Source organism: Mastigoproctus giganteus, chromosome 3 (genome assembly GCF_048544385.1).
Source record: "Mastigoproctus giganteus isolate SK-2022 chromosome 3, ASM4854438v1, whole genome shotgun sequence".
NCBI lineage: Eukaryota > Metazoa > Arthropoda > Arachnida > Uropygi > Thelyphonidae > Mastigoproctus > Mastigoproctus giganteus.
Window position 1 is genome coordinate 236,939,774 of NC_143577.1, and position 27,660 is coordinate 236,967,433.

The 27,660-nt window shown below is 36.9% G+C and overlaps 1 protein-coding gene and 1 long non-coding RNA gene across 8 annotated transcripts in view; one reads left to right on the forward strand and one right to left on the reverse strand.

The window, feature by feature from the left end:
• The window catches only part of LanB1 (laminin subunit beta-1), a 503,856-nt gene that overhangs the window by 252,155 nt on the left and 224,041 nt on the right, over nt 1-27,660 (reverse strand). For 5 of the 7 annotated variants that reach the window (XM_090369708.1, XM_090369709.1, XM_090369710.1 and 2 more), the window contains 4 exons: nt 25,659-25,874; nt 16,719-16,877; nt 10,339-10,371; nt 6,881-7,001 (listed from right to left, as the gene is read on the reverse strand). In XM_090369708.1, coding sequence (XP_090225834.1) covers nt 6,881-7,001; nt 10,339-10,371; nt 16,719-16,877; nt 25,659-25,874 — 529 coding nt within the window. The remainder of the gene's footprint in view (nt 1-6,880; nt 7,002-10,338; nt 10,372-16,718; nt 16,878-25,658; nt 25,875-27,660) is intronic. The other 2 variants (XM_090369712.1, XM_090369711.1) reach the window with 1 other exon arrangement.
• Nucleotides 1-27,660, forward strand: part of LOC150088911 (uncharacterized) — a 230,943-nt gene that overhangs the window by 93,634 nt on the left and 109,649 nt on the right. The window lies entirely within an intron of this gene.

Below are 27,660 nucleotides of genomic sequence, written 5' to 3' on the forward strand. Positions count from 1 at the left end.
CACAGGGGAGGTCCCCATGGACTGGAGGTGTGCAAATGTATCACCAATTCACAAAGGAGTTTCAAAAGGTGATACAAGTAACTATAGACCTGTTAGTTTAACTTGTGTTCCAGGGAAAATAATGGAGTAACTGGTTATAGAAGTGATGCAACATCATCTAGACAAGAGTGCAGTAATAGTTCAGACACAGCATGGGTTTGTTAAGGGGAAGTCTTGTCTGACTAATTTGATTGGATACTATGATGTGGTCACAAAGGAATTGGATGCAAAAAATAATTTTGATATCATATACTTGGATTTCAGGAACGCTTTCGATACTGTTGCACATGGAAGACTGCTGAACAAATTGGAGCAGTTATGGCATTAAAGACAAGTTGCTGCAATGGATAAAGGGATGGTTGAGTGGGAGACAGCAGAGAGTGGTAATAAATGGACACTGCTGCACATGGACTAATGTTATTAGTGGAGTCCTCCAGGGTTCAGTGCTGGGCCCATTGTTGTTTGGTGTATTTATTAATGATATTGATGATGGTATATCAGGCTTAATGTCCAAGTTTGCAGATGATACAAAGGTTGGCAGGGTTGTTAATGATAGTAAAGACAGTATGCTACTGCAACAGATTCTAGAAAAGTTAGGTAGATGGGGTGAGAAGTGGCAATTGAAGTTTAATATTGACAAATGCAAAGTACTGCATATCGGTAGCAGTAACCCAAGAGAAATATACCAAATGAGTGGTAATACACTCAGGGAGTGGAGAATGAAAAAGACCTATCTGGTGTAATTGTGCAGTCAGATATGAAGTTCTCTGAGTAGTGCAGACAAGCTGCTAGAGCAGGTCATGGAGTTTTGTCAATGATATATAGGAATTTTTCTAGCAGAGACAAGGAGGTGATTATACTTTTGTATAAGGCAATGGTCAGGCCAATACCTTGAGCACTGTCTGAAGGCCTCATTTTAGGAAGGATGTAGGGTTGCTAGAACAAGTACAGAGAAGGGCAACAAGATTGGTGAGAGGAACAAAGGGATTCTCTTACCAGGAGAGGCTTAAATTCTGTAAGTTGCAGCATCTGGAGACTAGGCACCTGTGAGGTGATCTGATTGTGGTGTACAAGGCCTTGAATGGTTTGTGCAGGCTCAATGCTGATGGGATACTTCCACTTACTGAGATTAAGAACCTGAGGGGGGGGGGCACAGATTCAATTTGAGGAAAGACAGTTGTAGAATAGATATGCAGAAGTTTGACTTTAGCCAGCGGGTAGTTGATTGCTAGAACAGACTTCCATCTGTTGTTGTGGAAGTTAACAGCTTAAATAAATTTACAGCTAAATTAAACAAACATTTGGAATGACTAGATGGATGAAATGGGAAGGGGTTTTTTTTTTGGCTGATGCTCTATAAGCTTGCTTTCTTGCATCATATGCCCAACTAATGCTAATGTTAAAATATTACTTTGGGGTCAGTAACAGAATGGTACCCAAGAGGAGCTAAAAAAAAATTTGGAAGACAATGATGGAGATGGACAGATGAAATTGAAGAGTTCATGGACAGTAAATGGATGACCATTGTACAAAACAGAAGGAACTGGAAAGTTGCTGAAGAGGCCTTCATCCTGCAGTGGATTGGAAATGGCTGATGATGATGAACATACAGCTTACAAACAGTTGCCCATGATATAAATTAATTAATAAATATTTCTAAATAGACCTAGCAGTATTTAATGTTTCATCTACAATTCATTCAGGCTGTTTAATTGATCATTATTGATTAAATGTCAAGGTTTTAAGAGAGATCTCAAAGAAAAACTTTTCTTGGAAGATAGTAAGTTACAACTGAGTGGAAAATCTGCATGAAAGGTTCTGTCAAACTACTCAAACTACCAAGGCACTTTGAGTGTTATAAGAATTTAAGGGAACCAGGCCTAACTTGGGGGGGGGGGGGGGGTGAATTGGGTGTGTACACAAATATATGCTTGATTCTCACAACTTTATTAGACACACCATAAGATTGAGTGGAAAGGGCTAATATAGCATATGATTGTGACAAATGACTTAAGTTATATATTCCAAGGTAAAAGAAGCAACTCTAGCAGTAATAGAGGAGAAATTGCAATCTGCATAATGGGAAAATGATATTGATCCCACAGAAAAAAACTAGACTTGGGTTCAGAATTTAGTTTTTAATGTTCTTGAACCATATAAGGCCTGGGTAAATCAGCAAAAGTAATCAAGCTAAATTAACATGATAATCTAAAGTAAAAATTATGTATAATCATAATGTTAAATAGTTCTTCTGGAATTATAATTTAGACAATAACAGCTCTCAGAGAAGATCTGCAGTGTTTGATATAAATTAAAATTACTGCATTATTACAAATTGCTTCAAATAATGCATTGCATGGTGAACTGTGTCCAACTGATTTTATACCTGTGTAATCATGCCCTTTTCAGCGTCAGATTTCTTCTTAATGAAAATCATCAAAACATCAATTGTAATATTTTTAAGAACCTGAAATATCAATATTCTATCATTTATTTACCTGCATATATGAATGTAAAATAAATGAAGAGCTATTTCCTGTCCCCCCCCCCCTTTTTATTTCTTAAAAGACAAGGGCACAGATTTATCTTTTCTGCAATATTTTTTTTATGACAGCAACAGGTAATGTTCAATCTTTGGATATGTATCAGAGTTTATTCTGTGACGTAACTAAAACAGAAAATAAAACCTCATTCTTTGTGAAATATTAATTTACGGTTAAATTAATTCCCATGTCAAACACATACATCATGATGATTATCTTTCTTTTATTCATTCACCAACACCACAAACGAATTATAATTATTTACAATAATTTGCTATAGTGTTGATTTTCACATTGCTAAAAACTATTAAATGTTAAACCATCAAGTCTTTTTAGAATGTCCAATTTAGTTTCTAAGAAAAAAAGTTTTACTGATAGCTTTTCACATTATTGGCATAGGTGACTCACTTAGGAACTGTTTTAGGCCAATTTAATTAAAACAAAAAGAGAATTCAAAACTACCTATACAGTAAGCTGAAATCAATCACTGGGGCAGAAAATGTGCATAAACAATATGAAAACTAAACTGAGAACAGCACTGCTGAGTAATACTACTGAGAACTGTGCAGCTCAAAGCAACTCCTTGTCAGGAAACAATAGTTCCTAGAGAGAAATTTTATAAACAACACTTCAATAAACTTCATTAAATTAAAATCCTGAGCAGGCTCTACCTTTTCAGTAACACTGTCAGGCAGGACAATGGATATATATAAAGTGTATATTTTTATAATACACAATAAATGCTGCAGCGGCTGCTTCATTATATTTTTCACCTATACCAATGAATGACCATAGCATTTTAGAGTCACACACATAAGAAACTTGTGGAAGTACAAGCAGTTACAGAAAATTAACACAGATGTCAATTTCCCATGAAAACAAAAAAAAAAAAAAACTTTGGTGGCAGGCAATAAACATGCAGTTTTAAAAATTTCTTCATTATAAACTGCACTTGCTTTTCCAGTTTGGCAGAAAATTCAGCTGTTATTACATTATCAGTTAAGAGTCAATTTAAATCAAAGAACACACATTTGAAGGAAAGTACTGTGAATTGCAACCGATTAGAAAACTGAATTGAAGGGATCATGATAAAAAAAAGAAAAAAATTTTGACAGGGCTAACAAGGCATCCAAACACATCCTAACGGCTAATTCCTCCCAAGGCATTTGGAGTGAATATGGCTATTTCAGGGAAACAGGATGCAACTTTGGGTGAGGGTGTCGAAATATACAAAGTGGTATAGCAAACAACCGATTAGAAAACTGAATTGAAGGGATCATGATAAAAAAAAGAAAAAAATTTTGACAGGGCTAACAAGGCATCCAAACACATCCTAACGGCTAATTCCTCCCAAGGCATTTGGAGTGAATATGGCTATTTCAGGGAAACAGGATGCAACTTTGGGTGAGGGTGTCGAAATATACAAAGTGGTATAGCAAACAATCAAACAATCACTAAAATTCACACAACCATTCCCTCTAAATGCTTGTCCAGTTCCTCCTTGAATTTATTTAAGCTATCAACTTCCACAACAATTGGAAGTTTGTTCCAGCAATTTACCAACCACTGACTAAAGGCAAATTTCTGCACATCTATTTTACAATTCTCTTTCCTCAATTTCAATTTATGCCCCCTTAGGTTCATAATCTGAGCAAGTGGAAGAATCCCATCAGAATTCAGCATGCTCAACCCATTCAAGGACTTATACACCTCAATCAGATCACCTCACCTCACAGGTGCCTAGTCTCCAGCTGCTACAATTTGCAGACGTTAAGCCTCTCTTGGTAAGAGGATCCCTTCATTCCCCTCACCAATCTTGTTGCCCTTCTCTGTACATGCTCAAGCAAATCTACATCCTTCCTAAAATGAGGCCTCAGACCTGTATGCAGTACCCATTGCCTTATACAAAGGAATAATCACCTCCTATTCCCTGCTAGCAAAATTCCTGTATATCATTGACAAAAACCCATGACCTGCTCTTGCAGCCTGTCTGCATTGCTTCATAAGATATGAAAACTTCATATCGTACTGCACAATTATTCCCAAGTCTTTTTCATTTTCTACCACCCTAAGTGTAGTACCACACAGTTTGTATGTTTCTCTGGGGTTACTTCTACCCATATGCAGTTCTCAGCTCATCTGCCCTAATTTTCTAGATCCTGATGCAGTAGCACACTGCCATTACTGTCATTAACAACCCTGCCAACCTTTGTATCATCTGCAAACTTCAACACTAAACCTGATATACCTTCATCAATATCATTGATAAATATACAAAACAACAGTGGGTTTAACACTGAACCCTGTGGAACTCCACTAATAACATTAATCCACGAAGAGCAGTACCCATTGATTACCACCCTCTGTCTTCTCCCACTCAACCACCCTTTAATCCATTATAACAACTTACCCTTAATACCATTCTGCTCCAATTTGTACAGTAGTTTTCCATGCACAACAGTGTCAAAAGCTTTCCTGAAATCCAAGTATATGATATCAAAATTATTTTTTGCATCCACTTCCTTTGCAACCATATCATTTTTTTTTTTTTTTATGAAAACCCCAAACACGAGAGGTATTAGAACCTATAGTACTTAGTACCGTTCTTGGGTTGGAGGTTGAGAAGACGAAAGAGGATATTTGTTGACATCAGACTTGAACTTCTGTAGACTGTAATTTTCAGGAAATACATATGAGGGAAGGTTGTTCCAGAAAACAGCAGGTGAATGAATAAACGAGGAAGTTGAAAACTTGGTTCTGTGAATTTTAAGTTGTATGGTAAATGGATGTTGGCTGCACGTGTTCAGCCTGTTCTGAAAGAGAGAGAGAGAGAGAGAGAGAGCAGGAATTATAGAAGTCAATTCAGAAGAACAGTGCCCATGGATGTATCTGTAGAAAAGGCATGCAGCAGAAACAGTACATCTAAGGTACAGTGAGTGGAGAGACTCTGTTAGAGAGGAGTCATTAATTAACCTAACTGCCCTCTTCTGAATGGAATCTAGAAGCCTGAGAGAGGTTTTGGGGTCACCGCCCCAGATGTGGGAACAATATTCCATGGTAGGATGGATTTGCGATTTGTACAGAGTGAACAGCTGTTTGGAAGAAAAGTAACGCCAAGAGCGAAAGAGAAAACCAAGTTTTTAAGATGCAGAGGAAACAATATTTGTAATGTACTTGTGCCAAGAGAGATTAAAAGTCAGGGTAATCCCCAAAAGATATATATCATTTTGCCTAGAAATTGGAGTGTCACTAAAGATAAGCATAGGATCAGAAGAATCCTTTTTTGTAGTATCCAATCAAATTTGTTAGACAAGACACTCCCTTAACCCATGCTGTGTCTGAATTATTGCTGCAGTCTTGTCTAGATGATCCTGCAATGCATCTTTAACCAGTGACTCCATTATTTTACCTGGAACAAAAGTTAAAAACTAACTGGTCCGTAATTACTTGTGTCACCCTTTGATCCCTCTTTGTGAATTGGGGATACATTTACACATCTCCAGTCCGTGGGGACCTCCCCTGAGTCCAAGGATGCATTCAGAATTATGGCTAAGGGTTTGCTTAGTTCCTTTGCCACCTCCTTTTATATAACCTGATAGATCCCATCCACCCCAGGTGCCTTTCTTATGTTTAGCTTCAACAATTTCTCCTCCACTTTGCTCTCAGTTATTACAAAATCATTAAGCACCCTGCTACAATTTGATAACCTTCTGGCATTTTCCTTCCTTAATTCCTGCATCTACATTCACACGAGGTGTGAATGTAGATGCAGAATATTCATTCAGTTTGTTTGCTATCTGAACAGGATCATCAACAGTCAAACCATCGATATCGAGTGGACCAATCTGATTCATCCCCTTTCTTTTAGAACTTATATAAGTAAAGAAATCCTTGCTGTTTTTCTTAGCATCCTTTGCCAAAGATTTCTCGTAATCTGCCTTCGCTTGCCTAATCTCCTTTGTGACTTGCTTATATCTGCCATAGGCTCCTTTGTTGCCTGATAATTTATACGCATCCCATGCATTTTTCTTCTCGGCCACGAGTCTCATTAGTTCAGTTGACAACCGTTTAGGCCTAAACCTTAAACAATATATATACTCTCTCTCTCTCTCTCTCTCTCCTCCCTGTTGTGGGCGGGATTATGAAGGAGACTAAATAGGATTTTGTTCACATCCAATACATACTGATAGCATCTTTCATAGATGTCAAAAACTTTTACCAATTTAATACCGCATAATCAGGGCTTAGGAAAAACTAAACTTATGGGGTTTTAACAGATATAATTAAATAAAAGTTACCTGATGGAAGAGACACAGTTTTTATGTCATCTTGAGGTATAGTATTGGCACAAGGTCCTGTAGAATCTACAGGTCCAGGTCTTTCTAAAATCACTTTGGCTTCTTCCCACTGCCCAGGAAGCTGAAAGACATAAACTATAAAGCCAATCGATCTAACTGTAAATAAATTATAAATAATTTAAAAATGAATACATATCAAAATAATATCTTTATTAATTGCAGCTTTCTTAAACCTTACTAATCTCTCTCTTTGCACACACACACACAAATGTTCGTGCATGTTTTTAATAATTTAGATGTATACACAAATTCACTCTCAACTATATTTAATGTATTATAACTGCCATAAATATATTATAGCAGTTGGAGAATGGCAGATCATTATTTTTGTCAAGAACTAACTTTAAAAATTCAGAATCTGCTTTTACTATAACTTGAATATTTATTTCTAAACAATCCAAACAGAAATATTATAATTAGGACATTGCAGAACATTATTTTATCAGACCATTATCATATACTAACTTGCAGACCAAGCAGATAGTTTTGCTGTAAGCTTCTTTAATTTTATTTAACATATTTGATTAAATGACAGGTTTAATCATTAAATGATTAAATGACAAATTAGTTGAAAGAGCGGCTTATAGAGGTTTTATCTGTTTTTATAAGGCACATCCAAGCATCGTTATCTGTTAACAGGTGCAGTTCGTGCATGTTTTTATATTACATAACACAAAAGAATTCTCCTGTAGTTTCTTCAGGGCTGTAGTCCATATCTTGTGCCTGCATTGCATAACATTTTCTAAATTCCATAATAAAATTTACTGCAAAGTTTTATTGTAGAACATAACAAGCTTCTTGTACCAAGTGCAACCAGTACAATCTTCAAAGGCTGCCAAATGCAAGGTTGCTCAAGGGGCAGAATCACTACCATCTTCAGTACCATCATTATGGAACATTGCAAACACAGCATGGCAGGGCATACTTCAGCAGTGGTAAAATTACCATACTTCTAGGTCCATGACTGTGGGTGAGGCTCAACAGATGGTTTGATAGGGTTGTTAAAGATCACGTGGGAGACCCCAAGATTTACAGCTTAGCCTCTGTACCTCAGAAGCATTTCACAAACTCACAGAGTCCATCCATCAACAATCAAGACCATTATCCAGACCCCCAGAAAGATCCAACAAATAATTAGAGGTAAATATTCATATTTAAATTTAAATGATTTGTGTATGGAAGTACACATATTTTTTTCTTTTTTTGGTGGATGAACAGCATGCTTAAGTCCTAGTTCTAAATAATACTGATCATAGAAGGGCAATTTTATTTTTTCATGGAAATTAGTACCCATTACAGACAGCACCCACAAAGATTTACAAAACTAAAATATTATTGCATGAATAGGGTACATGATGCAAACCTGAAACTACATCCAGGTGACAGAGGATATCTTAAAGTTTTAAACAGAGGCGTTTGATGCGCCACCTTGAGTTACTCTGCAGATATCCGACCTCTAATCCAATTACTTCACAAATGCATTGTCTAAGTTCCATAATGGTTCCTGGTATAGGCGGAACATCCACCTAATCCTTCGTGAATCCCTAGAGAGTAAAATCTAAAGGAGTTAGATGAGGGATTGTGGGGACCACAAAATTGGTCCTCGTCTTCCAATCCACTTCCCAGGAAACTATGTTCAGGTATGCAGAAACTTCTTTGTGATAATGTAGTGGAGTTCCATCTTGCTGGGAAATCAAGCTGCCATCACTGCCATCCTGAATTGAAGCATAAGGAAATTCTGTAACGTGTCCAAATAAACAATGCTTTTAATGGTAGATTTTCCAAACGACAATCCATGCATTTTGTGACAACGTGACAACTTATCTCTGTGTTAGTAAATTCTGCCATGATTAGTTTTGTGATTATGTGCTGCCATCTGCTGCAGGTGCTATTTTCCGGTTAATGAATAAAAACTCCAAGATATCCTTTATCACCTGGAAATGGTTTCAGGTTTGTATCATGCATCCCATTCACACAACAACATTTCAGTTTTGCAAAGGACATCTGTGGACACTGTATAAATATTATGTTTTTGCATTTTTCATAATCTAAAGTTGAAAGTACTAGTGTTTTCATTACTTTTCAAAATAAATGCTATTCTTTAAAATTTCACTACCATTGAAGGGCAATGTGATTTCATTTTTACTATCTGAATGAATTTAAGTGACATCTACTAAAGAATGCATGCACAGTATAGAGACAACTGCTTATCCCTAACAAACATGCAAGTGGAGTAAAGTGCACAGTGGATGGAAGTTAGTCTGAGAGATCAGGGCAGCATCACCAAACTCAATTCAAAGTGCTGATGAAATTAATGTTAGCTAGAAAACCAGTTGTAAAGTTGCGTTCACTAACAACAAATCTAAATACATATATATATACACAGTTATGCCCAGTTAATTTATTAAAGTACAAATAAAATAAAATATAAGTACAAAATTCAGTAGCTTTCGGAACACGTGTCCCTTTATCAACTGACAAATTTGAATTCGGAACACGACAGAGCAATCCGGCTTGCCGAAACTGACCAGTCCGTGCTCGCAGAACATTTTTGGGCTACCAACCACGATCTTGACCCCAAGCGCGACTTTGAGATAGTGGACCACGCGCGACACTTTCGCCACCGCCTATGGCTAGAGTCACTAAACATAATAAACAACCCTAAGGCATTAAATCGCCAGAAAGGCATGCATATACATCCCATCCTAGAGACAACCGTTTTATTGATGGATGATCACTGGCGTAAGGCAGCACACGTCCGTGCTACAACAATGACGCATGAGTAACGTGCCACATTTGCTTGTAATGTATTCAAATTTGTCAGTTGATAAAGGGACACGTGTTCCGAAAGCTACTGAATTTTGTACTTATATTTTATTTTATTTGTACTTTAATAAATTAACTGGGCATAACTGTGTATATATATATGTATTTGAAACTATGGACCCCAGTACTCCAGGCCCATTTGTCACTAACAAATCTAAACTTGGAACAATGCTGACTTCTGCGGTGACTGAAACACATTAAGAAATTTGAAATCCTACAACAGCCATAAAATTTAGACCTCCCTTCCTCCTCATGATTTCCACATGTTTAAGCCACTTAAAGGTGCATTTTAGGGTCCGAATGATTTAGAAGAGAAATAATTGTCTAAAATGGTTCAAAGTTGAAGAATAAATAATGGCATGATAAATAATTGTCTGAATTCTTTAAACACTTACTTTTCTGACATAATAAGAATACTGTCAATTAATGGAGCAAATGTTCCATTAATTGGTAGGGTGTTTCTGGAAAAAAACATATCAAAGCTATACTGACATTCACCTTATTTACTGATTTGTCTCCATAGTATACAAATATTTTGTTTGCTTTCACAGATTAATATAATGAAACTTTACCTGATAGATGAACCCATTAATATCAAACCACATCTGAGCAGCATTAAAAAAAAAAAAAAAAAATCATAAGAATAAAACAAATTACTATACACTAATTATGTCAATCTGTGAAAATAACGATAACTTTTATTTTTAAATTTTTAAATGCTGAACTTTAAATGGTTAACTTACAAATAGTGTGCATTCTTGTAAATGATATAGACTATTCAACAAATGTAAATGATACAGACTATTCATATTCAACAAATGTAAATGATATATACTATTCAACAAATCATACTAACAATCATATGATCCAGGTAAAGTTTCTGATATATCTCAAGGTAATTTTAATTGTCTAAAATATTTTACAAATTCACAGAGATAAGAAATACAATAAAATAGCAAATGCCATACTTCCATTAAGAGCTTGGAATATACACATACATGATGTTTCAAAAGTATGTGCAAAAAAATTCTGAAATTGTTGTAAGCTTCTTTCTGCAGTCTAAAATAAGAAAAAAGTCATGTAACCATGTGTGTGTGTCTAATTCTGAATGGTAGTACAGTAGGGCCTTGACTTACGATGACATCGACATCCGATATAGTATCCATACGATCTTTAATTTTAAGAACCGATGATATTTGCAGATACCGATGGCTTTCCAATATAGCTGGAACGATACATGGATGGAAATTTTCAGATGCGTGGTGCACGGAACATCACTCATATGATTGTCCTCAATTAATTAGGGTCTTTGTTATTGTTCAACAATGTTATCGTTCAACATGAGGTGCATGGAACATCACTCGTATAATTGTTTCAGATCTATGACAATCTGAAACTTCAAGCTCCATCAACCAGTGGCAGTGCTGTGCACTTTGAAGACTTTAAAGCCAGCAGAGTTCTAGCACTTCAAAAAAAAAAAAAAAGGGGCGAATATTAAAAGTGTTGAAAGGCATGGGGAGGCATCCAGTGCTGATAATAAAGCAGCTGAGACCTTTAAAATTGAATTCCAAGAGTTAGTTGATCAGGAGGGTTATTTTCCCCAGCAAGTTTTTAACATTTACGAAATCGGCCTCTTCTGGAAGCAAATGCCCAGGAACACGTACATCACCAAAGATGAGGCTAGTTTACCTGGGCATAAGCCTATGAAAGATAGGCTCACTCTTCTGTTGGGTGCCAATGCCTCTTGAGATTTTAAGCTGAAGCCTTTGCTTGTATATCACTCTAATACCCCCATAGTATTTAAACACGACAAATGCATGCTGGGAGTGTTTTTCCGCAGTAACAAGAAGGCCTAGATTACAGGATATGTCCTCAACGAATGGGAGTTTGAAGTTTTCTGTCCTTCAGTGAAGAGTTATCTTGAGAAAAATAAGCTTCCTGTGAAGGCTCCTGCTGAATAATGTGCCAGGCCATGATCCCAACCTTGTTCAATCTCTTCAGGTACAATTTGACTTTGTTCAAGTCATATTTTTGCCACCCAATACCACTCCTCTTCTTCAACCAAACCAGTAAGTGATTGCAAACTTAAAGAAAATCTACACTGCAAAAATGTTCACAAATTGCTTTGCAGCAGCCTCTGGTGAAAATGCTCCCACCCTCAAAGATTTTTGGAGGTTGAAGTTCAACAGGCTGGACTGTGTGAGGCTGATTAAGTTCTTGGAATGATGTTTCCACCATTCAGCCTGGAAAAAGATCTGGCCTTTAATTATTCATAACATTGATGGATTTGAAGATGCTGGTTGACAAATGATATTGTCACACTTGGTAAATCAATGGGTCTGGAGGTTGGTGAAGAGGATGTGAAGGACCTTATTGACGCTCATGGGTGTGAGCTAACAAGAGAGGAGCTAGAAGAGTTGGAGAAAATTACAGAGAGTGACACTGAACTTCATGAAGCTACAAAAAAGTTGTCAAAATCAATCCATTTGGACAGTTTCTTTCCAGCAGCAACAAAAGCCTGAAAAGACATGTGATGATTGATATAGTCCTACCACCACTATGCCACCATTGATTTCATCAGCTCTGCACTTCAAGTCTGTTTTTTTTTTTTTATTTTAAGATGTGACTATTTATTAAGTAATCTTTATAAAAAAAACTCATTTTTAAAGTAAAAATGAAGTATAACATGCAAGAAATACCTATTTTATGTGTTGTTGAGAAAGAATTACAGGAAATCAATGTATTACTGGTTTCAATTTAAAATATTTTCAACATCTGATGGTAATTAAAATGTGAATGAATCCGATGGTTATTAAAAAATGCCTATGCAATTTTGGTGGTAAAAATAATAAAAAATAAATAAGGACATTTATAAGTCTTTAAATCTATTGTAAAGGTAAAGTAGCACATAACTGTGAGAGTCAAGAGAAATGCCATTTGTCACTCTTTGGAATATACTGGGCAGTTGATGATTGCACTGTAAGTTGATGCTGACAGTTAGTACCTAATGGGAAAGAGTTCGTCTGTGTTAAGCAGACATAAGTGAATTTTAAATGCTGAACTTTAAATGGTTAACTTACAGATAATGTTCACCCTTGTAAATGATATCTGATTATTCAAGAAATCATACTAACAATCATATGATGCAGGTAAAGTATCTGATATATCTCAAGGTAATTTTACTGGGTATGCCCAACATGCAAGAATGATCTTTGCCTTTGTTAGTGTGTAGATGAGATACTCATTTCTTAGGTATGGTTTATATGGTTTATATTTATTATCTCATTCTTGCCAGAATTTTGGCTAATGATTTCTACTTTTATTTTTATAATTCCAAACAAAGTATGAAAATCTATAGTACACTGAATGGACAGCATTCATGGGATAGATAACTGGTTCCTGGGCAATGCAACACTGTCACCCCTCTCTCTAGTGGACAAACTCAATTCTTGCAGGTATATAGTTACATTGCATTCACAAAGACAGTAATTCGATGTCAGTATGGATAAACGTCTTGAGTTAACCGACTTTGAAAGAGGGATGATAGTGGGTGCCCAATGCATGGGTCACTCTATCGAGGAGGTGGTACAGAAATTACACTATCCCATTCGACAGTATCAAGACTGTATCGGGAATATGGCATTTCCGGAATAAAATCTCATTGTGGACAGTGCTGTGGGCAGAGAAAGTGGTGGATGAACATGGCACTGACATCTGTCTTGCATTGTTTCAACCAACCGGAGAGCGAAGGTGGCACAAATCACTACCAACTTCAATAAGGGGGGTGTAGAAATGCCTCCACCAAAACCATCAGGAGATCATTAACTGCAGTACATTATGCGAGCTGCCGACCCACCACATTCCCATTGCTAACACCAGGACACAGGACTCTACACCTCACCTCAATTGGGTGAAAGAACATTGGCACTGGACCTTGGATGATTGGAGATTGGTCTCCTGGTCCGATGAGTCCTGTTTCCAGTTATTCTGAGTGGACAGGAGGGTGCGTACCTGGCGGAAACCGCACGAAGCTATGCACTCATCATGTCCAAAAGGAAACCCATTCAGGCAGGTGGACAGTCAGTAATGGTCTTGGGCATGTTCAACCAGTACATGTTGGGACCTCTGGTATGTCTAGATGCATCTCTGAATGGTCCAGGTTATGTGTCCATCTTTGCAGACCATCTGCATCCCTTCATGGTCATCGTGCACCCACAGGGCAATGGACTCTTCCAGCAGGACAATGCACCTCCCCACAGAGCTGTGAGGACTAGAACATGGTTCGAAGAGCATTCCACAGATATTACCACCATGGAATGGCTTCCCCATTCAGCGGATACAAACCCTGTGGAGCAATGGTGTATTCCCGATACACTCTTGATTGGATGCTGTAGAAAGGTCTGTTCAAGATTTGCATCCTCCATGCAGGAATGCGACGGAATTACAGACAGCGGTGCAGCAAGCATGGATGGAAATATCCGTGGAATGCTTTCACGAACTAGTGAATTCAATGCCTCACCGTGTGATTGCCCTTCTCCGGGTGAAAATGATGAGTCAAAGTTTTGTTCATAACTATGGCCCTGTTGTCTAGATTTGGTTGTTGGGAGCATTTCCAAAGCTTCAACAGAAAGAGAAGAAATGAATTCAGTTTTTATTTTTCTAACCTGGTTGAATATTCCTCACACTCAGCACCATGAGGAATTGTTAAAATTCCAAGGATGACACTGGATAACTTATATTTCAAGCTTCCTTGTGCACTTGTCAGTTCCCCAATCAAGGACCACTATACATCAATTCTTACTTCTTTTATAATTGCATCTGGTAGGTTCTTACACTGAAACTGACAAAAATTATACCACAAAACATCTATTTCTTTATTTATAATGACACCAAGAACTGGAAAGTCATTCACAAAAAAAATTCAAATTTGAAAACGATGCATTGCCAACTGATGAAATTTGTGCAATGTTCACATTGGAATCATTTTTCAGAGGAAACTTGTGTGCCATGTAGTCACATGAAGCTATAAAGTAATTCCTCACAGAAAACAAAATCTTATGCTCTAGAAGAGCATAAGATTTTGCTCTTCTGTGAGACATTAAACCAGAAGAATCAACCATCTGGTTTAATCTTATATGATAATCACTTTCCAAAACAGAAGTAGAAGATTTAAAAACTGTCAGTAAAATAGATCTTAAATATCCTTTTAATGGCATGGTGTGCAGGTATATCAAGAAAATGTGAGCACTTAAACCTGCATGGAGTGTAGTCTGCCTTTAATTTCTTAAAGAATTACAGATTTTTCTCAGAAGTTTCATAGTATTTCCTGTACCACTTTTTCAGTGACTGTGAAGACTGCAGAACTAATAAATTATGGTGACTTGATTTACATAAAGTTGTTCATAAGATTATGCAATTCTTATTTGTCTAGGCTTACTTGTCTTGAATTAGTTAACAAATAGCTGTTAGCAAACATCATGTAAAGATTAAATTTTAATAGATTTAAATAATTTTACATTAGTTATTAATTTAGTTAATAAGATTAATAATTAAAATTTAATAAATTAAGTAAATGGATAAGTATGATTACTTACACTCTTGTAATGCTGTCCTTATGGACACCATCAGCCTGACATAGTTTACAATTCATTATATGTTCTGTACTTACTGTACTGTACTCTCAAACTAAGAATGTTTTGAATTAAAACTCTGGTTAAGGTTTCCTGGGCTAATCATATATTTGTCACTGAGGATGGGGGTATTTAGAATGAGAATAGGGATTTGGATGTTGTAAGATTGGATATCTGTTTAATGGCTAATCTTTGTGAGCGTCTTAACTGTGGGGATAAATAGGTGAGTTCAAGATTATGTTAGAAGGGGAATGGTGTTTTTTTTTTTTTTTTTTTTTCAGATATATTTATTATGGTGCTCATTAAACCCAGAAAGTTCTGTTATTGTGTGAGTAACCAACACAAGTTCTACTCAATATCGGGAAAGTTAAAATCCCCTGTCAAAAAGACATTCTGATTTGCTGATCCACTATTTGTCTGTACAGATATTCATTATGCACATCACAGTCACTAGCCTATACCATCATCCTGATGGTACTGTTGGGTTTTAGGCACATCGGTGACTTAACCATTATACACCATTGTGTTCATGGACCAAGCTATCATAAGGGGTATCCTTCCCTCTTTCTGTCTGAGATTGGCTAACTACAGCCTCAACTAAAGAGGCCTTTAGACATTTCTGCAATCTATGACAGGACTCAAACTCAGACTGCTCCAAATGACAAGTGGCAAAACCATTATGCAATCACAGAGGACAACATACTCCTATTCTTCTTTTAATTTTTTTCAGTGCTTATATCACACCAATCTGATTGACCATCACACAGGGAGCCTGCATCAACTGGGCACACTGCCTTAGATTCTATGTGCTTCTTAAACAAGAGTATAACCCCCCCCCCCATCCTGCCTGTATACACTGTATTCAAATTACTCACCATACTGAAATCCTGCATCTTCTTGATTCGAATGGCACCATGTTTCTGATATCCCTATAAAGTTGGTTGGATTGCTAGTAGTAGACTGCTGGTTTGTTCAATGAATTAAATGTGTTTTGTTGAAAAGACAAATCACAAGTGTTTTATCTGTTACTGATGTTTGTTACATATAATAAAGCACTGTACCATACATTTATTATTTTCGTTACTTCACATTCTAAAGTATGTTGATTCTTAATACTGCACAGTATTGTGTTTCAGTAATTAATATAGTTTTCTAGATAACTGGTATGAATTTATTTTGAAGTTGGCATGTTTCGGTCCCTGCATTTCAAAATTGAGGTCTTACTATACAAAAATGATTTTTCACTGGAAAAATACTTAAAAATTCTCATTTTTGTTAAACTTAACTTAGGACAAAAGTCAGCTATGAGAAACATGTCTTACCTGTGGTTCATAACGGATCACAATATCATATTCCATGGATGCTGGAACATCACCTATATCAAATTCCAAGTGTGAACCTTCAAAGACCCTCATAAAGCCTAGGCCAGTCCAAGTAGAATCTCTATCAGGATAGGGTTCTCTGACCAAAACTTGGCAGTCCTATTGGAAATAAAATATTTTATGGTTTCAAATATGCATTATTAAATTACTATTAAAAATTAAAACATAATTAACTTGGACAGACTATCAACAACAAAAAAAAAAAATTTCTTTGTTAATTCTAAGAATTCCATCAGTGTGTGTGTGTGTGTGTGTGTGTGTGTGTGTGTGTGTGTGTGTGTGTGTGTGTGTGTGTGTGTGTGTGTGTGTGTGTGTGTGTGTGTGTGATTACACAAGGTGCATGCATAAAGCACAGACATATGTAGTGTTTAAGTTGTGCAGGCAGGCTAGACTTAACCGGTCAAGTGTGAAGACCAAATATTAAAAAGCAGGACTTTGGAGTTTTGTCCTTGCCACTTGTGTATTATATTGGCAAAAAATCATATCCTCTTAACATAATACACTAAAAATACAGGAAAATATTATAAACTAACCTAACCTTCTTATGTTTCAAAGCTAGTGTCATTAAGATAAATTCCATCTCGAACTATATACTCTGCCATATGTGACATGGCATTAGACATTGCCCTTTGCAGCATCTAAAACTGTACAAAAAATAAGTGCATAAACTGAAAAATAAGACAATATAGAAAAAATTTCTTAACAATTCTATAGAAACTCTAGCTGTGTGGGAAGTGGCTCCATCCTGCTGAAACCAAATAAATCAGATGACATAATTTAGAGCTAACTAGAATTCAATTGCAGGGTAATAATGTTCTGCAATAACTGCTACTACATTCACATCTCATTATTTTCAAAAAAGGGTTCAATCACACCAAAGGATGAAATACTACATCATATGATTGCTTTTTGCTGACTGATGCCTTTCACATGGATTTTCTTGGACCCAACAACAGAAATTTTGCTCATTTATGAAACTCCAAAAGTTTAAAATGAGTCTCATTGGACATTATCAGTTCAAGGATGTTTGGGCACTGGTTTTGCAACTTTGAAAATTGTCAGAGAGCTGTATGCAATTCATTTTGTCACATTCTGACAATTCCCACACAACAGAATCTTACATAGATGGAACTTACTCTAGAGTGAGGTTTGAATAACATTTCTGGCTGAAATACTAAATGCTATTGTATGCCATCTAACTCATCTGCCTGGACTAAATATTATTGCATCAGCAAAGCACCTTGTATTTTCAGGAAATGTTACAAGATGCCCACATGGAACACAATAGCATTTTACAATGAATCCACCATTTGCCATTTAGATACCCAAGTTAATACAGAATGATGAGGAGCAGCACAGGTTTTAAACTAATGAAGAAACCATCACTGAGTTTCTATTACAGAATACAAGCTTCACAAATAATTCAACACAAGCAAAGCAGATCAAAAATGCACAAGCTAGTGTTCCATCGTGGACTGGTCATGGGTGGCACTGCTGGTTACATGTCAGCAGCCTTGCACTTGTATTTGTATTTTTTGTGACTTTTATGTGTACTATTTTTTCCTATTCCCAACTAAAAAGTGTTACAAGTGTTTGGTTGGTTACATTTTATCTATGCGATTTGTTTTCTTGGCCTTTTCATGATGTTATCCTATGCTTGACAGTTCCTGCTTGATTTTCAGCCTGCCAAGAAATGTCTTCCATCGCTGGCCACAACTGCTGTCAACTCACCTTGTTTAACATTCCTGTGAAGAAAATGCCCGTAAATCACAGAGCAGGCTTCAAGAAGGAGGAAGACCCAACAGCTTCTTCTAAAGATACTGCAAGGACTCTCCTGTCCTTTCTCAATAGCTATCACTGTGTCTTGTTGATTGGAGCTATCTGTCTTCAACTCTTTATATTGACCACGTGGACCTTGCAGGCCTGCTCCTGTTACCAACATTATGAAAGACTGCAGTGACTTTCAAAATCTGCACTTCTTCAGTAAGAATATCCATAGCTTAAAGAATAAATTGTCTGATCTTGAAACTCTTCTTATTTCCTCTAACTTCCATATGCTTTACTGAAATCTGGCTTAGTGAGGATACTTCAGACATTATTTTCCCTAGTAACAATGGTTATAAAATTTATATCAATATAACAGGCAAAAAAAGGGTTGGGGTTATGGTATTAATAAAAGAGGGCTTGGTTGTATTATAATATCAAAATTTTTATGCTCTCAATTCTGTTTTTCAAGCCCTACTAATGAAATACCACCTGAGGCTTTTTAACTAAAATGCTGAGTGTATAGGTTTCCCCCAGATCAGAAGAACAGGTTTTTATAGAACATCTTAATTTGAAAATCAGCACTATTATTTTCGGTGACTTTAATCTTCCTTTGCCTTCCTATGATGAATTACATTAAAAAAATGTTTCATTATTTCAGTGCTCATGATTGGTTTCAAATTATTAACTTTCCTACCGCCAACTGGGCTAGCCGGGTGGGTAAAGTGCCTGCCTGGCAACCCAAAGGTCGCAGGTTCGAATCCTGCCTCGGGCTTGGATATTACAATGGTGCCATACTCTCCAGTTATACCTCATGGCCACGATACACGAAGGAAGCAGGAAAAAACTGGTTCCTTCGTGTATTGCTCATATCATATGATAAAAAAAAAAAAATCTTTCCTACCAGACTTGACCAGATGCTGGATCTGTTATTCAAGAATGTTACTAACTTCTCTTTCTATACCTGGAAATCTCCCTTTCTCTCCAACCACCTTCCAATCTCTTTGTCCTTACCTATAATGAAAGTACAAAGCTCCTTTTTATCTCAAGCCAAGAATAATGTATCTTCTTTCTGTAAAAAGCTCTCCTTCTATCCTAAATTTTTCAATATTCTAGTAGTGCATGATCTTAATGTTTTCCCTTGGAATATGCTTTCTTCTTGCTCTCTTGACCTTTCATTTCCTCTGCTCTCAAAATGGTTGGCTTGCACTGCTTCATGTGATACTTCTAAGATGACCACATCACATCAATTTCCAAATTCTGGTCTGTTAGGGAACTGGATGCTGCCTTTTCTTTAAGCAGAAGTTTTTTGGGGCAAAGCAACCCCCCCCCCCACTGTCATCTTCCATACTCAGGCTCATGTAACTTTTGGGTCTCTCAAAATAATAAAAAAATTCAAAATTCTTGAAGTCCTGCTTCCTCCATTAAAAAGAACTTCTCCTCTAGGGCTGAATACTACTTTCCTCCTGATTTCTTTGCATGGCTTCAACGTGTAAGCAAATTTGACAATCCTTCCTTTCTTACTAATCTCTGTTTCCCCTCCCCCTTAACACTTTCTGTGAGAATATTTTATCTGAATTCTCCTTTGGACCTAAAAACATCCATTAATTGCCTGTCCCTCTATAATTGCACTGAGTCTGATAAAATCTTTAACTTTGTTATTAAATTTTCCAGCACTTATATTTTAGGATTATTAGTCTCTATTTAGCAGATGTTTTAGTGAAAAATTTTTCCCTCTATCCTGGCATGAGCATTCTATATTTCTATTCCCAAAGTCCATAATCCTAAACTATTAAAAGACTGGTGGCCTACTGCCATATTCTCCTTTTAAAGATCCATTCTGCCTCTTCTAAATTCACAAACTGTCTCTTCCTTTCACCCACATTCACTATGAAAAAGGGTTTCTCCATCATCACTAATTATTAACTATTAACTACAAGTAATCAGATATTTATCAATGATGTTATTAGTTTCTGATTTCTTTTTTTTTTTTGTATTATTATGTCTGATTAAGTAATGGTTCCCTTTCACTTTAACTTGAACATGTCTTCTTTTCAACTCATACCACTGCAATGTATGCTGGCAACTGATTAGTTATAAATAATCACACCAAATTATAACCACTTTATTGACTAACAATTGCTTAATTCAATTACAATGGCATTAGAGATCACATGCAGATTTATAGGAGGCGTGATCAAATATTTTGGGGACTGAACTAATATTTAGAAAATGATGAAGCTTACTGGCTATTCGGATGGACCTCATTTGAATAGTCTCCTTGGCAGTGTGTACACCTATTCCAGCATTTCTGGAATCATTTCTGATAGGCTTCTTTTGGAATCACTAATAGTTCCTACTCCAGTGCTCAAGTTTTGAGTAACTTCCACAGTAACTGCAAATCTATAACCTTTTCTCCCCTGTTTGGGAAACAAGGGGGGGAAACATAAGCAGCTAAATTCAGTGAGCATGGTGGATGGGAAATTACAGTGATATAAGGGCACTCCACAAGAAATTCTTTAGTTGCTTAAATCCTTGAATATGAAGTAGAAATAGAAATAGAATATGAAGTAGACATAGAAACAGAATATGAAGTAGAAATAGAGTATGAAGTAGAAAACAGAAGAAATGTCATCACACAAATGCCAATTCTTCGAAGTGAATGTTTCTGGCCATTTTCTCTGAACAACATTGCACAATCATTATAAAATCACCATTAGTAGTATTCCTGGTTCACTGTTTGACCAGGCAGGGCATATTATGCACTATGTGTCAAAAAATACAATAAAAATTATTTTCATATTTTGATCAAGATTGCCTTGCTTATTTGGAATACTCCACCTTATCTTTCAAAGATAAGATGGAGTATTCCACTGACAGAACTGTGACCATGTCATAGCCGTACACCTATGACGTCAACAGTAAAGATGCAAAGAAAAGGTTAGCCAATATGCATTGAATTCCAATCTTGTGTTAAAATTGAATGTTATGTCCCATAAGAAATATCACTTTCACTAGCAATGCTGTAAATATTTAAACATTGATCACTCTTGATCAGATCACAAACACAAGTGACTGGATCATTGGTTAGCATTAGCATTAGTAGAGGCATTTGATGCAAGAAAGCAAGCTTATGCAGCATCAACCAAAAAATAAATAAATAAATAAATAAATAAATAAATAAAAAATAACCACTTCCACTTCACCCCTCTGTTCGTTCGAAATACCTGTCCAGCTGAGCCTTAAACTTATTCAGGCCATCAACTTCCACGACAAGGGATGGAAGTCTGTTCCACCAACCAACCACCCGCTGGCTAAAGGCAAATTTCCGCATGTCTGTCTTACATCTGTCCTTCCTCAATTTGAATTTATGCCCTCACAGGTGATTATTCTGAGCAAGAGGAAGAATCCCATCCGCATTGAGCATGCTCAAACCATTCAAGGCTTTATACACCTCTATCAGATCACCTCGCTGGTGCCTAGTCTCCAGACACTGTAATTTGCAAAACTTAAGCCTTTCTTCGCAAGAGCACCCCTTTGTTCCATTCACTAATCTTGTTACAGCATCTCTACATCCTTCTTGAAATGAGGCCTCCAGACCTGTATACAGTACTCTAGGTGTGGCCTGACCATTGCCTTATACAAGGGAATAATCATCTCCTTATCCCTGCTAGAAAAATTCCTATATATCATCGACAATACACCATGAGCTACTCTTGCAGCCCATCTGCACTGCTCAGAGAACTTCGTATCTGCCTGCACAACCACCTCCAGGTCCCTTTCATTCTCTACCACTGTCAGTATAGTACCACAGAGTTGATACGCTGCTCAGGGGTTGCTGTTTCCCATATGTAGTACTTTGCATTTGTCAATGTTAAACTTCATTTGCCACCTCTCAGCCCATCTGCTCAACCTTTCCAGATCCTGTTGCAGTAGCATAGTGTCAGTAGTGTCCTTGACAACCCTGCCAACCTTTGTATCGTCTGCAAACTTGGACATTAAGCTTGATATACCATCATCAATATCATTTATAAATACAGAAAACAATAATGGACCCAATACTGAACCTAGAGGGACTCCACTAATAACATTAGTCCACGATGAGCAGTGTCCATTGATTACCACTCTCTATCTTCTCCCCCTCAACCACCCCTTTATCCATAGCAGCAATTTGCCTCCAATGCCACACTGCTCCAATTTGTGTAGCAGTCTTCCATGAGCAACAGTATCAAAAGCCTTTCAAAGATCCAAGTATATAATATCAAAGTTATTCCCTGCATCCAGTTCTTTTGTGACTGCATCATAGTATCCAATCAAATTGGTCAGGCAAGACTTTCCCTTAACAAAACCATGCTGTGTCTGAGCTATAACTGAAGTCTTGTCTAGATCATCTTGCAGTGCTTCTTTAACCAGTGCTTCCATTAATTTTCCGGGAACAGAAGTTAAACTAACAGGTCTATAATTACAGTACTTGTGTCAGCCTTTGATCCTCCTTTGTGGATTGGGGTCACATTTGCACATCTCCAGTCCGTGGGTACCTCCCCTGAGTCCAAGGAAGCTCTCATAATTATGGCTAAGGGTTTGCTTACTTCCTCTGCTGCCTCCTTTAATATAACTGGATAGATCCCATCCACCCCGGGTGCCTTTCTTGTGTTTATCTTCAACAATTTCTCCTCCACTTTACTCTCAGTTATTACAAGGTTCTCTAGCTTACTGCCAGAGTTGAATACACCTCTGACATTCCCCTCGCTGAATAACTCCTCATGTGTGAATGTTGATGCAAAATATTCATTTAGTTTGTTAGCTACCTGAGCAGGATCATCAACAGTTGACCCATCGATATCAAGTGGACCAATCTGATTCATCCCTTTCCTTCTAGAGTTTACATAAGTAAAGAACTCTTTGCTGTTTTTCTTAGCATCCCTTGCCAAAGATTTCTCGTAATCTGCCTTCGCCTGCCTAACCTCCTTTGTAACTTGGTTACAGATCAACTTGTATCTATCATAGGCTTCTGTGTCACATGTTAATTTGTATGTATCCCATGCATTTTTCTTCTCTGCCATATGTCTCATTAGTTCATCTGACCTCCATTTAGGCCTAAACCTTGAACTATATTTCTTAGTTGGTATGTAAAGCCTAGTAGCTTCCAAGATAAGTTCTTTGAATGCTTCCCATTTTGAATTTGCTGTTGGTAACATCATCAGTTGGTCCCACTGTATAGAATTTAAATACTGTCTCAGTCCATCGTAGTCGCCTTTACGAAAGCAATAACTCTTCCCTTTACCCCTAATGGTAGTTACCTCTTTGAGTAAATCCCACTTCAGCACAGTGATCACTGCCACCTAGTGGTTCATTTACCTGCAGATTCTTAATGCATGAAGAATCACTACTGATAATCAAATCAAGAGTATTACTCCCTCTAGTTGCCTCCCAAACATGCTGATGTAGAAAACAATCATCCAATAAATCCACAAAAGCCTTGCTAGTGTGTGAGTGACCAGCCCCCAAATTCCAGTCAATATCTGGGAAATTAAAATCCCCCATTATAAGACTCTGATTTAGTGGCCCACTCTATTTCCCTGTACAGTTTCTTATTATACTCATCAGAATCATTAGGCCTATAGCACACTCCTACTCTCAATTTTGATCTCCCAATGCTTATGTCACACCAAACTGACTCGACACTGCACTGTCTAGCAATGTCGACTGGCTTCCCTTCCCTGGATTTTATGTATTTCTTAACTAATAGCATAACCCCTCCTCCCTTCCTATCCTGTCTATCCTTTCTGTAGACATTGTACTCCCCAAATTCCAGTTCTGCATTCCTTATATCTGTGCGACACCACGTCTCTGAAATCCCCACAATATCTGCCTTTGATGTTTTGAGCAATACCTCAAATTCATCAAATTTATTTACTAAACTCATAGCATTGGTGTACACGCAAGTATACATGCACCTGTTCTTTTTCTTAGCTACCCTAACACAACCCATGTGTTTACTTGTACCCCAATGATTCCCGGCAGTCTCTGAAATATCCTGCATCTTATTTTCCAGGCTGTGGCTCATTCTAATAGAAGCAGTGCAAGAATCACTTTCACCTCTGCCAGTGGCTGCTGTTAATCTATTAGTCCTTGTATCCCCCCAATCTAGCAGTTTTCCGGCCCACCTAACACTGCCTCGATAGCACCAGCAAACATTCTTGCACCCTTTCTATTTAAGTGTATCCCATCCCTGTAGAAGCAGTCTCTCCTGTTAACAAGTACAGACTAGGCTGAAAAAATTCTACCCCTTGAGCCTTGCACAATCTTTCCAGGGCCGAATTGATCGACAGGGCTCTCATCATATACTCCCTCCTATCGTGTCTGGGCAGAATTGCAGACACTTTTGAATTCAACCCTAATTCACGGCTTTTTTTCAACAGTGACCTGTACTTGTTAAGTAATTCCGCCGGTCTCCTACTCTTAAAATCATTAGTGCCAACGTGTACAACTAAATCACCTTTTGTACCCTTAAAGGGCACAAAAGGTTCTTGTGCTTCTTGAAGTTGAAGAGCAGCCAGAGCAAAGACCCTCTTTGATGGATAAGTGGACCTCTTTAAACTTTGCAAACCATTAAAAGTCTTCAAAAAACATCTTCAAACAGCATCTTCTCTGAAGGCTGTTTTTAGCATTTTTTTGTGTTTTTCCCTAATTTGAAACAAAAATTTATGCTAATTCACTGCTAAATAACATCACCCATTTTAAAATGTGATGAAACATAAAACACCTTCTATTCAATATGCAATAATTTGGACTGTGCAGATAAATGGGTGAATCATGTGTTACTATATCTAGTGAGTCACCAAACATGTTTCAACACATCTTAACTCACTACAATATTTCAAAATAAAAAGTCAGTCCCCAAACTTTTTTCTCACTCTTTGTACATATAAAACAGATAAATACTAACACTGTTGTATTTTTTATGTATATAAAATACAACTTTAGCATAACCACCTAAAATTCGGAAAATACCATGATCCAGCAAGGATCAGGTTTCAAGTTTTTTAGAACATTTGGAAAATTCGGGAGGTTCAACTATAACGGATATGAAAAATTAAGTCATTTACAACTTACTGGTGATCCTCTTGACAGCTCTGCTTCATAAACCATGTAATCCAAGTTGCCTGCAAAGAATCCAGATTCAGGCTGATCACAGCGACGACCAGATACATGAGAACGACACCTACACTGCCCAGTCACTACATCACAATTATTATCAAATGAACCACCTGGATCACAATCACATGCCTTACAGCCCTCTTCATCCTCACTAAGACCCCAATACTCAGGCTAGAAGAGAGGGAAGGAAAATGTCAATTACTAAATTGCCATATAATGATGCTGACATACAAGAGATTCTTTAACACCACTACAATATTTTATTATATGCAAAATATAAGTGGATAATTTCCTTGTTTTTCACTAATATACCTAATATTTAATGATATGTCCACAATGAAATGTAACTTCAAATATCCATTTATAATGAAGATAGTCTTATAAAAATTTCTCCCTACTGTAAACTGTATAATACATGCGAATCACTTTATACATACTTTATGCACTGTTATTCATTTTTGCAACCTACTATAATTAATCTCTTTTAAGCACTTACAACCAAAAAAAAAAAAAATTAAATCAGTAATTGAAATGTCTATTACTGATCCTCATGGAATTTCAAAGTGGGGTTATGAAGCCCCAAACTACATCCCTTATACTTTAAATAACTGGTATTTCAGAACTATAATGAAAAAACATAAGCATTCCATTATAGTTCTGACTTCTAATTTGCACCATTAATTATGTTAAAATTCAAGAAGTGTGGTCATAAAAAAATCTGATTTCTCACTGTTAGTATACACAATACACCAATGAGCCCACTTGTGTAACTTGTTTGGAACAACTTACTTTATTTTAAAAAAAAGGAAGTACTTTTAATGTTAAAATAATGAAGCACAAACAATCACCTTTAAATTACTTTATTTTGGAATTTTTTTTTCAAAAAGTTATACTGAATGGGCAGAATACATCACATGTCTGCTCTTGTGACACTTTTTAATCTTTGGCAGCACCTGCTAAATTTCAGGTGGCAGTAAAATCAATTTGTCATGATTTTATGAAATGGAAATGACGTCATTTCCATTTCATAACAAAGAAAAACTGAGTTGGGAGAAGAGATCGCACAAAGGATCATGGGAGACGATCTTGGATGTGCTCAGAGCTGGCATAACCTAGCTGGCTGTGGAAAAACATTCATGATTTGGGCATACCACTTAGATGGCTTGGGCTAACCCATGGCAGAAACCTTTTGGTAATCAGATAAATGGATACCTTGAGAGCAGTGTGCACAGCGGCAGCCTTACCAATTGAAGCTCATGTAATGTAGACGTTACAGTACCCATCTGTATTACTGAAGCAGTTGTATATTTCCATCAAGATGCGAATCATAAATGTTTTTCCGTAACCAGCTGGGCCAGTCAAGAATATTTGAATCGGTTCGTGATTGGGAGATAACAGAGACCAAATTACATGCACGAGTAGAATCTTTTGCTTGTCATTGGCCATTCTCATTAAGTTCCATTAGTCCTGGTTGGTCATCAAGTTTTTGCATTTCTTTGCAATTGCACTGAGTCGGTTGAGCATGGTGAGCTTTAGATCCTCATTTATCTCACTGTTTGGATGATTGTAAAAGTTTTGAAAGGTGTCTTCTTCTCTCAGTCATGTTACAAGGCTATGCAGGTCATTACCACATGCTTTATCAGGGTCCCATCATTGTCATTGTCTTGACACATTGTCTTACATATTTCAATCGTCTTGTGAATGTCCAAGTCGTCCGATTCATATAATTTATGATCTAGTATGAACTCCTCATTGTCATCATACATCTTGACATATTTCATCAATGACAGTATCTGTTTCCTCATAGTGAAATAGAATGTGCAGTGTTACCATCTTGCACTTGTACTTGTTGAGATCCTGAGACAAGTCATAGTTTCAATAGCGTATTGTGTGTAGATACTGTCATTTTTTGCAGATTTTGTTAGTGCTGCATGTGTAATTTGCAATAAAGCATGAC